This window comes from Psittacula echo, assembly GCF_963264785.1.
Source record: "Psittacula echo genome assembly, chromosome: 4".
Classification (NCBI taxonomy): domain Eukaryota; kingdom Metazoa; phylum Chordata; class Aves; order Psittaciformes; family Psittacidae; genus Psittacula; species Psittacula echo.
Window position 1 is genome coordinate 80,659,407 of NC_137738.1, and position 14,052 is coordinate 80,673,458.

Here is a 14,052-nt window from a genome sequence, read left to right on the forward strand (position 1 = left end):
ATTTAAAATTATTCAGCAGTTTTCTTTAATAGGATTAGTTTGTGCCACATACTTTCATAAAATCTATTAAAATATTTTTTTTTAACTTTAGGGCGTCATAGTGGATGCTATTGCACTTTTCACAAAGAAATAAGTAATCTTCAATTACGTATTAGTCTCTGAATTCCATAGCTACAAATACTGCATGTCAATGTACAGCTCTTAAAGAAATGAAAGCAAATATGAAGAGTTTTTCATTGTTCTATCTCAATTTAATGAGATTCTTCTCAAGCAATAAAGCTATTTCTTTGATGAACAAATGCCAAGCATCTTCCTTTGGCCATGTTTATCAGCTCAAGTCAACTTCTTGATATTCTGATATCAAATTCCATTATTCTGATACAAAAAATACAGCAAATTTTTGAAAATACCTGATAAACTGTCAGAAAAGAAAAAATAATGAGAATTCTGTAACTAATCCTTCTTCACAGTCATGATGAATGAATGAAAAATGGAAGAAACTGACTTTTGGAATAATTTTTATTATAAAGGACTTTTTCTTTCTGCATAGTCTAGAACTTTACTTGACATATTTTGATTGCTATTGTAAGACAAATTAATTCTCAGTATGACTTAGCTCAAGACATTTACATGGCAAGACACCTTACATACAGACACTTAAGCACACATACATACATACATGCATGCATGCATATGTTGGATTTATCTGACAATGCAGTTAGACTTGCTGGCTTAATGCACTCACAGTTTCACAGTTATTATTTGGAAACTTGTGTTTCTGTGTTTAACTATTTAAAGAACAACTGCAGCCACTTACTAGCTTAGTTTGAGCCTTCTGTTTCCACCAAGCTTTCCTCACAGCTTGAAGCTGCCAACTGCTGCAGGTCCTGTGCTTGCTCTTATACCGACCAGGCCTATGTGGATGGCCTGGAGATGCTAAAGCATCTCAGTGGCAAGTGACAAACATATTTAAGTAACTGAATCCTGTCTTATGTTATATTGAACATAATGGGTACTTTCATGCTAAATGTGTCTTAATGCCAAAATTAATCCCTATTTCCCTGACTTTGATGAAGAACTTGGGCCTACTGTAGGAGAGGATATGGTTTGAGACCATCTTAAGAACCTGAATGTACACAAGTCCATGGGACCTGAAGAAATCCATTCATGGATCCTGAAGGAGCCGGCGAATGAAGTTGCCAAGCCACTGTCCATCATATTTGAAAAATAGTGGCAGTCAGGTGAAGTTCCTGACGACTGGGAAAAGGGAAGTATAACCCCCATTTTCAAGAAGGGGAAAATGGATGACCTGAGGAATTACAGACCAGTCAGTCTCACCTCTGTGCCTGGTAAACTGTTGCAGCAGATTCTCCCGGAAGGCATGTTAAGGTACATGAAAAACAACGAGGTGCTTGGTGATAGCCAGCATGGCTTCACTAAGGGGAAATCCTGCCTGACCAATTTGGTGGCCTTCTATGATGAGGCTATGGAACTGATGGACAGGGGCAGAGCAGTTGATGTCATCTACCTGGACTTGTGCAAAGCGTTCGACACTGTCCCACATGACATCCTTGTCTCTAAATTGGAGAGACATAAATTTGATAGGTGGACCACTCGGTGGATAAAGAACTGGCTGGATGGCAGCACTCACAGAGTTGTGGTCAATGGCTCCATGTCCGGCTGGAAATCAGTAACAAGTGGTGTCCCTCAAGGATCGGTGTTGGGACTGGTCTTGTTCAACATCTTTGCTGGTGACATGGACAGTGGGATTGAGTGCGCCCTCAGCAAGTTTGCCAATGACACCAAGCTGTGTGGTTCGGTTGATACGCTGGAGGAAAGGGATGCCATCCAGAGGGACCTTGACACGCTTGTGAGGTGGGCTGATGCCAACCTTATGAAGTTTAACCATGCCAAGTGCAAGGTCCTACACCTGGGTCGGAGCAATCCCAGGCACAGCTACAGGTTGGGCAGAGAAGAGATTCAGAGCAGCCCTGCAGAGAAGGGCTTGGGGGTGTTGGTCGATGAAAAAATGAACATGAGCCGGCTTCAGTGTGCGCTCACAGCCCAGAAAGCCAACTGTATCCTGGAATGCATCAACAGGAGCGTGACCAGCAGGTCAAAGGAGGTGATCCTGCCCCTCTACTCTGCTCTCGTGAGACTTCACTTGGAGTACTGTGTGCAGTTCTGGTGTCCTCAACATAAAAAGGACATGGAACTGTTGGAACAAGTGCAGAGGAGGGCCACGAAGATGATCAGGGGACTGGAGCACCTCCCGTATGAAGACAGGCTGAGAAAGTTGGGGCTGTTCAGCCTGGAGAAGAGAAGGCTGCATGGAGACCTCATAGCAGCCTTCCAGTATCTGAAGGGGGCTTATAAGGATGCTGGGGAAGGACTCTTCCTTAGGGACTGTAGTGATAGGACAAGGGGTAACGGTTTCGAACTTAAACAGGGGAAGTTTAGATTGGATATAAGGAAGAAATTCTTTACTGAGAGGGTGGTGAGGCACTGGAATGGGAAGCTGGGAATGCTCCATCCCTGGCGGTGTTCAAGGCCAGGCTGGACAGAGCCTTGGGTGGTATGGTTTAGTGTGAGGTGTCCCTGCCCATGGTAGGGGGGTTGGAACTTGATGATCCTTTCCAACCCTAACTATTCTGTGATTCTATGATTCTATGACTTAATTACTCTCAGAAACACTATGCAGAATACCAGCTTTCTTGTGCTCCAGTTCTCCTCAAAGCACACTTGCACTGTTGTCATACTAAATCCATTCCAAAATGTAAGTGAAGATCTCAATTTGAAACTAGATTAACAAAATCATAGATGCTTAATTCTTTTCCAATTGCTTTCTCAGGCTGCACTGAAATACTCACAGTCCCACCTAATGCGCTAGTCTTTAGGCAGTTGAAGGCTTCCAGTGCCGAAATGGTCGCAGTGAGGGAATCTCAGACTGGGTGTTTCTTCTTGCAGGTTTCATATTGAAAGCATCTTCAGAGATTTCAGTACTTAGAATAAGCTTGCTACCAAATGCAGGCATGGGTTCAACATTTGTAGATTTTGTTTATATCCCATTTTCCTAATTGCCTGGTGATTAAGCATTCACTTTCACTATCATAATGCAAATATTTGAACCCATGTATATGTCATACCCTCAAAGAAAATAATAACCACTGAGCGATTGGGTTTGTATGGTCTTTGGGGTTTGCTTCTATGGTCTGATCTCTTCTAGGAAATTTTTGTTTACCGAAATATTCATTGGACAACTGAAATAGAAATCACCCTTATTCTGGTTATAATATCCACATCTTCAGATGCAGGAGAATCAGGTTCAGATTTCTGGTCCAATTGATTTCCTAGTATCAAGGTTTCATATCTGCTCCTATTACAATTTGTTGGCTCATATAACTTATTCTTTGGCACTCATCTCTTAATATGTGTCGTCCTGAAAGACTAAGTTCTACCGTTTTGACTTTGGCTAGTAATAGCTATTTTAGGCTTTGGAAGACCAGAAGTCTCTTTAGAGATTTAGCCATATGCTCCTCAGTGTTACTTCTTAGATAATTAGACGTCTATTTAGCTCATAGTAAAGACTGCAACTCCACTACAACAAAACCAAACAGAACAGTAGACTTCACTTACAAAATTACAGTCTTCTGTTCCACTATTGCTCAGAATAACTATTGCCTCATTTTCTTCTCTTCAGGGACAGCAAGGATTACTAATGGCTGCAGGCCTGGCAAAATTACAGCTTTCATGAGTACATTGTTCTTATAGAATCATAGAATCATACTCGAGTTGTGTTAATTTATACTTCTGTTAACATGCTCTACTTGTTAAAAAATGGAAGTTGAGCTATATTTTTTCTTTTTTTTTTTTGCTATATTTTGGATTAGTTTATGTATTCTGAAAAGTTAGGTCTTCAAAGATTAAATAAAAAGCGATAATTCATCAGAAAAATCCATTTAGATAAGGTGATTTTTTTTTTAGTTTTTCCAAATATTTACACAAGAAAAGGAAAAATATGTCTACGCAATATCAGAAATCTTTGAGCTACTACCTTAAGTAAATTGCATCTTAAGATTTCCACACAGCCATATTTGTCATTGTTTTCCAAAATTAAAGAAGCGACTGACAGAGCTGCTCACTTTCTCTCTACGAGTTAATGAAACCATTGAAAACTTCTAACAGTGGAGTTTGAAGCTTTCAGACAGTTGTTTATTGCTAATGAGCTGCTAAAGTTGCACTGCAAGTGCCAGGACCCTGAGCCCATCCTCCCACCACTTCCTGAGGGTTTGTCTGCTTGGTTGCAGAGCTGGCCTAGGGACAGGGCTGGTGTCTGGTCTTGAAGACAGTTTTGCTGAGACGCCTGAGCAGGAATTTCCTCCTGCCTTGCTTCAGGAGCAGCTTTTAGAGGCTCCTGCCCTTTATACTTTGCTGATCTACACTGCAGCAGCATCACATTCATGCCTTGCCTGGCTGTGTTGACCTGGACCTGGACCCTGATCCACAGACTGATTTGCAGGCTTGACCTTGACTTCTGCCTCATCACTGTGGAACTCCCTGCTTATCTGGCCTCTGGAGCTGACATGGCTGCTCCCCTGGCCTCTCCTGCTTGCCTTACTCTGGGCAGGGCTGTTGTTGTAGAGGTCTCTGCGCTGCCAGCCATGTCATAACTGGTTTCCTTCTTGTTGGAAGCCCTTGTTTCCCTTTGTATCCTTTGCCAGTTTCAAACCCTGCTGCGTTTCAATTCCCAACTCCATCTCTGTTCCACTCAGACTTTGCATTCCTGCTGGGTGGCCCATTCCTACTTCCACAGCCTCTGTGCTTCCATCTTGGATTTTGAGCTCAGTTTTTCATGTTGCCTGTTATACATTTCCACAGTAAATTTCCTTGACATGCTGAACAACAAAATGGGCTTGCTGAAAGTAATGTGATGTAATGCCATCAAAATGTAGACTGGGATGTGTACAAGCACATTTGTTTCAGTGGTGGAAATAGAGCTGCAAGAATATAACCTAAAAAGCTTTGATCATAACAGTTATATAGGATACGTGAGTGTTACAGGGCTGACCAAACAAGGATAGCAGGAGATACCCAGATAGTAGAGGGGAAGAAAATCACGCTTCAGCAATAGTACTTGCAGAAACTTTGTGTTCCCATAGCTGTAACTGGTCTAAAGGGATTTAGAGTTTCTCTTGGTATCATTTAGAAATGTATAGCTTCATCAGATACTACTACTCAGCTTAGAGAAGTGGGTCATTAATCAGGTACAGAACAGAAATATTTGCTTAAATGCCTGTTGTGTTTACAATACATCACACAGTGCTGAGCACCCTAGTGAGTAATGCAGTAGTTACACAACACAGGTCCTACAAATTCATCTTATAGGATTAGCAAAGATATTCATTCACTTCATTTATTTAAGCAAAGAGTTTCTCTGGAGTAAGCATATATAACACAGGAACTATCTTGTGGAAGCTTAGCTGAGCTTATTTTCTTGTCTTGGGTGGGAAAAGTTTATTGCCAAGAGAGCAACAGCATTTGACATGACATGTTAGTTTTGCACATACCTGCCATAAAAGCAAATTGAAAATCTTAAATTGTCCTATTCTTCACTAGAAAAGTTTGTCTATCTATAGATGCAATTTTGCAAAAATGAATTTTTACAGTGATCATCTTTGTGCACTGCAGTAGAGTTAAAGCATTCTGTTCTGAGATATGGGTGTACATTTCCATGTACCTGTGAAGTCAGACTTCCTCCATGTATACAATCAGCACTTACAGGATCTAAAGATAATTTACAAGAAAATTAGAAGACATTCTAGTACTTCCTGCAGTTAGTCCTGCTGTGTTGTTTCAAAACGTGTTGCTTTCTGACATTTGTTAGGATATATTTATTGGGAATAAAACACTTTTTTTACCAAAATGGGAATACAATATTTGCATCTTAGAAGTTTCAGAATGAACTTTGTTAAACAGAGCATTTTATTTGGTATCTATCAATCAGAATAATACCTGCTTTCTAAAGCATTCGGACATCTGCTCAAGATATGGGTGTTATTTTTTATTACTCTGTTTGTAATGTAAAGCCATGGATTTCATGCATTCTCTGAGTGATACTATAAAATTACCTTTTTTCATCCTTGTTCTCTCTCTGCTCCAAGGCTTTTTATCATAGCAATCTTCCTTTCATGTACCTTGCAATGATAAGCAATGTAGCATTTCAATCCTGCTGCAGCTGAACATTTTGTTTCACATTAGTCTTTGTCCCTGCTTTCTTCACAAGCAGTAAAGAAATAACTACACTGACAAAGTGAGACTGAATCTGACACAAAGACTTTCAGATACCTCATTGTACACTTCAGCTGATATGACCTTTTAAGCAGTAGCATATTTTAATGTAAGACTGACCACTGTGGCACAGTTACTCCATATGTGTCTCACTGTGCAAAAATTTGCTAAGAGAAGGCTGACTTCTAAATGATGCATAAAGCAAAAATGTCTATGTACAAAATGAATTATTAGTTCTGATTGATTTTTAAATAAGGAGACATCAGTATAGGGATTAGATTTTTAAATACTAATGGAGACCATTGTCTCTTATTCATTGAAAAAATTAAAAGCACCTAAAAATCCATATGAATATTATTAAGTATTATTTTGTCTTTTGAAAACAATCTAGTAATACAAGTTACATAACCTAATATGACTGTGAAGCTTTATTAGTATTTATCGTCCAGGGTAATTGCTGCTCTTAAAACCATTGTTATTTCTTTCAGCTTTTAAGTACAGATGCCAGGAACTTCACATTTTGGACATTATGGAATATATTACTACAGACACTACCTAGCCTTGATATCATAACAGCTACTATGATGCTTAGGATGGAAATGATTTGTTAACATAATATGTTTGCATGAGAATGTATACATACGTGGAGTTACAGCTCATCAAAAGCCTGATTCTGATCATTTAAGCATTTCATAAATCCTTACTTATACTCAGAGATTAAAACTTACTTTTAGACTTGCTGAGAATTTGCGATGTTACATCCATGCATCTTCCGCAGAAGTATTAACTGTGATCTAGTGGTGGAAATGAACAATAAAAAAGCCAGCCTTATTGTTAGTACCTATTCAAGAGGCATCCTCAAGTCATATACTGATAACAAGTGAGAGATCTGGATCCTATACAATGGTGGATCTGTCTGCTGGACGCAGTCCACGAGGAATACCATGAATCCTATTCTGAGAAAGGTGATGTGACAAATAAACAAATCACAAAATCTTGCAGCATGCTGACTGCATACCAATCTAATAACTAAGTTCCATCTGTGATAGGCAATACAAGGTGCAACTGGATGGCCAGTGCATTCACAGTGCAGAAAACCTGAGTGTGGAAAGATAGATAGCATAAGGTTGCCTAGGAATGCACTATGAGGACACCTTGAAGGTTTATTTGACTGCAAGCAAGTTACTATAAAACTATGAAATTGGAAGAGCAAAAATGAAGAAAGCTGTTGGCTTCTCTGAAGAGAAACAGCATAGCTTCAGTAGGAAAACTGAGAACTGAAGGCTGAAGCACTTAGAGTGCAGGAATTTGGAACTGCTGTTAACTAAGTAATAAAAAGGGCTTATCACACAGAAATCTAAATAGATCCTCCACATCTAAATAGCTAGATTTATTCCTATAATCCCACAAATACAGCAAATTAGCAAGCACTCAATAATGAATTAGCTAATAACTAATATATCTCAAATATATAATGTTGTTATAATGGGGAAAAACTGGAAACAGTTTCAAGTGATATAAACAGCATAGAAGAGTATAATAATTCATCAGTTGGCAGAAGTTTAACCAGCTCAGTTTCCTAGGGGTATATGAACAATCAGCGCCGAGTAGAAGTGGTAAGGCAGAACAATGAATTTGTGTATAGCTCAAAAGTGTACATTGTAACTTCACTGTAATTGTGCTCCATTTCAGCATAAGATAGGACAATTTGAATTATCAAGCATCTCAGCACGATTATCCTAAGAAGGAATTTTGACAACAATTAATGAAGACATTCCACTTAAATTGTGCATTCTTGTTACACACACAGCAGTTCCTTAAAAATCCTTCACTAAGGTTTTCATCTGGATGGTGAAGAAATGAATGTTTATTCTGACTCCTACAGCAGTATTTTACATTTAGATTTCTAAAAAATGTAAAATTTGCACTTACATTTATTTGAAAATGAACACTCACAAGATCACATTTATTTTGCATTACAATTATGGGATTGATTGTTAATGAAAATAAGGCACACAGAATACAAAATGGCATTGATTTGCTATTATCTGTTTTATTCTGTATCTGGGTTTTTTTTAGTCTTTGGAAAGGGAAGATTTGCAAGTATTCTGTACAGCAGCTATGAACTATACAAAATAACTGTAAACAACCAGTGCCATAAAAATGAAAAAAAAAACCAAAACAAAAACCACCTTTCAGAAGACACTTCCTCTTGTATTTTTCAGATATTTCCATTAGTGATCCATCTTTCAGAAGTAATGAATCATCATGGATGTCATTTGCACCCTTCTATATCAGGCGTAAGACTCATATCAAAATGCAGTTTCAGCCTCTATCTCCAGATGGTATCTTGTTTTACACTGCACAGCATTTGGGTACTCAGTCAGGTAAGAATCTTCCAGCTTGCTGATATCATACATGCAGGTACCTTTATTTTGAAGAAAGGCAGTATACTGAAGTGATTCAGGCCTTCAGTCTCTGTGACTCACTGTCCACAGTGACTGGTTTTGAACTGTGAATAATCAAGTTCGTCAGAAAAAACATAACAAACCATAAACAAGAAAAAACATAACAAAATTTTGGACTAGTCCAAAGCCATCAAGTATTTAATGAAGTAGTTCAGGAGACCATTTTCCCCTGAAAAGTAACTCTAGCCAGTTTTACAACAGACATTTACTGATATTAATCCCACAGTTTCAGTGCAGCTACTCTAAGATTCACTGTCTGAGTGTTTGGCCCAGCATTTTAAAATGACCACAAATAAAGTAATAAAAAAACTGATCAAACAAGTTAAGTGAAAGTGAACAGACTGTGAGAGATTTATGAGCTTTACTGCAAGTTTTAACTTTTTATTACATAATGCTGAAATCTTGCTGGGGCAGCATCAAAAAATGTGCACAAGTTTTGCGTTTGCCAGCTATGCAGGGTGAAAAACAAATCTAAATAAGGTATTTCCACTATTTATAGAAATATTTTAAAATTTTCTGAACCATAAAGTCATAGAACACCAGGTTGGAAGACACCTCGAGGATCATCTGGTCCAACCTTTCTTTGCAAAAAGAGTCTATACCAGATGCCTCAGCACCCTGTCCTGATGAATCTTAAAAATGTCCAATGTTGGGGTATCCACCACTTCCCTGGGGAGATTATTCCAATGGCTGATTGTTCTCATTGTGAAAAACATTCATCTTTTGTCCAACCAGAATCTCCCCAGGAGTAACTTGTGCCTACTACCACTTGTATTTTCCAGGTGATTCCTTGTAACACTGAGTTACAAACCGAGTTAACATTCCTAAAACTTCATGGCAAGAAAACATTATTTGCCAACCAGTGTAAATATATTTTAAAATGTAGTCTTTAAGGTGTAAATCTGTTATAATTACTTTATTAACATACTTTATATTGCATTTATGTGGTATCTTGCACATTTTTAAACAGAAGCGTTACATACCATAACATGATCTTAGAGCAAAATCAAGCAGTACGTTTTGCAGAACCAGGCCTTTGTTCTGCAAAAAAAAAAAAAAAAAAAAGCACTTAACTATTGAACATGTATTTTTACATTCCTTTGCTCAAAGCTGAAAGCTTTGAGACATTTCAATAAATATACTCAAGCACATATGCATAGAAACACACATATGCCCAAGTTACCAACTTCTTATTCTATACACAGATGTTTCAACAGGCTGCTTTTTGGTAAGACTGATAACACATCATACGCTGCTGGCAGCTCCCGTTTGCCTTGTTCTAATTTCAACCACATGCACAGAACAGCTTCAAAGAAAAATATATGGCATATTTGTAATACAAATACATTTATTTGCAAAGAACTCCGTCTTCCACAATGAATCTTTTATAATTCTATCACTTACAGGCCAAATTCTGAGATTCTCAATGAACAGTTCTCTCCTGTATAAACTAAAGCATTACATGGACCATGAAAAATAGAAGAGAAAAAAGGATCTCTCTCAAAAGAATAGTCAGAGGTCAGGGAAGCAGCTAGCATATAAAGAAATTAAGTATCTCTTTGGAAGCATCAAAGAGAGTGCTAAGTCCGCTTAACTTGGACCAAGGGTGTTTTAGCATGAGCATGCCTTCATTGTGTTGCCCTTCATGAATGTTTAGTTTGCACAGGAAGAAATACTTTCTTTAAATCATTTTCTAGAATCATAACAATTTCATTTCAAAATAAAACCCATCTTCTATAGAGTAATTTAATTTCTTTACTAATTCCCTACTTCCATTTTCACTGTCCTGAAGTTTTGAAAGATTTAGGAAAAGCTAATAGTCTTGGGTCTTTATATTTGCTTTCATATAATCCTGTCAAATCCAGATGGAATTAGACTGATGAAAGACTCAGAAGTATTCTTAGCAGCCAGCAGATGTGAAAGAGCTTTCTGTTGGGGATTAGTTTAGAAAGCACTTTAGATAAAACCTTTTCTCCTACACAGTTATATAAGACTTAATAAATTGATTGCCAAAATCACAGGATTTTTTTTTTTTCTTTTTGTAAATTCCCTTTTAATAGGAAGTAATTAGAATTCCTTTTTTTTCCTCACTAGGCAATGCTGGGTTTTTTTAAAAGAAATGAGCTCTGGTTACACAGCCAATTTAGCAATGATACTGAGTGGCACAGCTGTACACTGTCTTGGCTTGTCACCCATGTAAACACTAAACTGGGACATTCCTTTCAGGGGCATGCCCCTGCAGAAAAATCCTCCCATCATCAAAAAGAATCTTTAGTAGGTGAAGAAATAAACATGAGAATTCCATAAAACATTTCCTTCTTTGTTCTTTTCAAAGAACATTACATACATTTCTAGAAAGGGTGGTTAGGTGGCTATTCTACTTGCTCCTCTAATAATGTGATTCCTTCAGTACACACATTTGAACACCTGGCAAATTGGCATAAAATGGAGAACATCCTATGAATCTTTATCTGTTAACAGAATTTCCTGTAATTCTGTCAGTCGCTGGTTTTCTCACTTTGCCAGCTGTTTCTGAATGTGTATCATGAATTTAAGTTTGATAGTATTGATTTCTGCAGGCCCTGAGAAAACCATTTTCCAAAGTGTGGCAAAACTAACATGGCTGGCTATGTTAGTTATAAGCTGGAAAGAAACCCCAATAAGTGAGCTGTGTATGAAGATTCTAGTTTGGAAACTTGCAGATATAATGACAATGGGACTTTTTCCTCTTGCTTTGATTACTTGTTTTATGCCAATGAGGTAAAAATGTGGAAGATACAGACATCTGTATGCGCTGTTTCTGAGTGAGTCCTCTGCAGATAATACAGAATTCTTGTGGAGTTCAACAGAGTGTCAGTGAAAGCCAGCCCAATTCACATTTTCTCAAGTGCAGTGTATCCTATTTCTACCAACAGAAGTGTGATAGCTTTTAATTCAGACAGCGTTTGCCAGGTGCCCATCAGCAGCTTGAACAATGAATAATTCAGTCCATTTACATAGCAACCACTCTATATATTTGAAGGCCTTGGCAATCTGGCTAAGAGTGAGTAAGGAGCATTACTTTTTTGTTGAGTCACAGCATTACTGAAGCCCTACATTTGTTTATGAAGGTGGATTATGCTGCGGAGTGTCTGCACTGTTCCAAAGTCCAGGCCAGGGGGATGGAAAGGTTTGCTCCCTGATGAGATGAGAACAGATATACTGGGTGACTAAGAAGGAAGTCAGGTTAATAGACAGAATGGGATGAGTCATGTTGAATTTAATACTTAACATTTGGAACAGCAACGCTCTGTGTCTCTTTAACATGATTATGTTACCTAGCTGGTCTGAAAAAAAAAAATGCAGAACTTCAACTCCAGATATTTAAGGCATTTCAGTTTAAAACCCTGAAGCATGAAAATCAGAGATGGCCAGTATGGGGGTGTGATGTCTGCAGTTTTCTAAGACACTGCTTATGGCAAAAACTGAATGATGGAGCTCACATGGGAGAAGTGTTGTTTGCCTAATCAGAAATAAATTGATTATCCACCCACTTTCAGAACAGGGTGGTTAAGTCTTCTCTTTTGGCAGTCATGTTTCCTTAGCCAGCAGGGACATAATTTCTGCTTTGTCACTAGTTTTGTGATCATTTCTACGGAAATTATCAACATAAGAAGCACAACTGCCAGTTACCCATGTGACACCGCCATTGTCCTGAAATCTGTTGCATATGAAGTGTTGTTGCTACCCATTTTCCACTGGCAAGCAAACCAAAATTAAGACTGGTATATGGAGGCTGCTCAAGAAAGGTTGTTTCTAGCTGCTGAGATATGCCAGGGTGACAGTGGTGACTAAAGGAAGCAGAAACACTTTTTTCACTAAGGAAAGCAGCATTTTTGATAGGTGAGGCTGAATGGTCTAACCTACAAATAGATAATCACCCACACCTTCTAGATGCATGAGCATCACACTGCCTGCTGGATTGTTCCAGATCCCAGCTATGCCTTTCTGCTCTGGGGTGGTACTCCAAGTGGAAGAAACTTCCTGCTTACTTTCAAGTTCCGGCCTTGTGCTAGAGAATGGAAAGGTGAGGAAAAAGCAACAGAAGGCATAGACTGAGGCTATCAAACATACCTCCAGAGATGCGATCTCAGGGCTCTGAAATGGCTGAAAGCACCAAGTCTATAGATGTTTTGTAACCAGAAAACCACTGCTCTTGAGACACCTTATCCCGCAGGAGCTGCTGAAGCACTGAATTCATCAAAGCCTCTGTTCCAGGATAACGCAGAGGCTTCTGCTTATTAACATGGGATGAGAAAAACGACAAGCATCAGCAGTCTTACAAAGCTTTATAAAGAAACCTAGACATTTAGTAGTCCAGGAACTCATCAGTGAGTTTTGAGCAAAGAGGGAACCCTTATGGAGACTTGCATCTCTGTATTGCTGGGGACATGACACCTGCATCAAAAAGGTGAATGCCACTGACCAGAAGACTGCATTCACTGCTTCCAAAGTTACTTAAAAGGATGTTTTGGAAGCTTCTTTGGCTTTACAAAGTAGTGGGAAATCCTTCTCATTGTTAATTTGTGGTGAAGTGTGGGAATAAATTCAGGTACTCTGGCAAGTAAAAAAGGCTTTGCCTCATATGCATACACATAGAGCACAAGGGTACACTTTCCATCATTATGGGGAATCCACCCTGAAAGAGTAATGTTAAAAATACCAGGACACCCTCCCTGCCATACTCTGTCAGCCTAAGATCCTCTGGCATCATATCCAGGCCTCCTGGGAAATGTATGGCATTAGGCAGATTTGATAGTGAAGGCTGTAACTGCTGAGATCTTTGCCTCTGCAAAGATCAGCTTTACAGCTGCGTAAATTTAACACCAACACATCTGCTATGCATGGTAATACTTCTGGCATGAATAGGACATCCCAAAATATGAGTGCAGCATTAAAGCATGTGTTCCCAACTGTACAAAATTTTGACACATTATGATGTGGATTTCCTGTGGAAACATAAAAACATGGTGACCTGCCACTGCTTAAATATGATCCCTTCTCAAGATGGGGATATACATACACACAGGCATGTCTAGATAAAGGCTGAACATGGAAGGGCATTGTCACCATTTCGGGAATTTAAAACTTGACTGTGTCACTGTAACTAACTTGCTTACAGACTTATGTACTCATGCAGAATAGCAGCAAGCTGAAAATTTTTGTGAGGCATTCAGAATTAATCATTGTAAGTCAAATCAGCAATTTTCAGAATCCATCATAAGAAGTCATATAAGCAGATGTCATCATAGATAAT

General features: G+C 38.6%; 1 protein-coding gene across 1 annotated transcript in view; it reads left to right on the forward strand.

The window, feature by feature from the left end:
- The window catches only part of EYS (eyes shut homolog), a gene marked incomplete at its 5' end in the record, with an annotated part of 835,842 nt that overhangs the window by 814,811 nt on the left and 6,979 nt on the right, over nucleotides 1-14,052 (forward strand). The window contains one exon of the mRNA XM_080615919.1: nucleotides 8,514-8,675. Within this exon, the coding sequence (XP_080472045.1) occupies nucleotides 8,514-8,675 (162 nt within the window). The remainder of the gene's footprint in view (nucleotides 1-8,513; nucleotides 8,676-14,052) is intronic.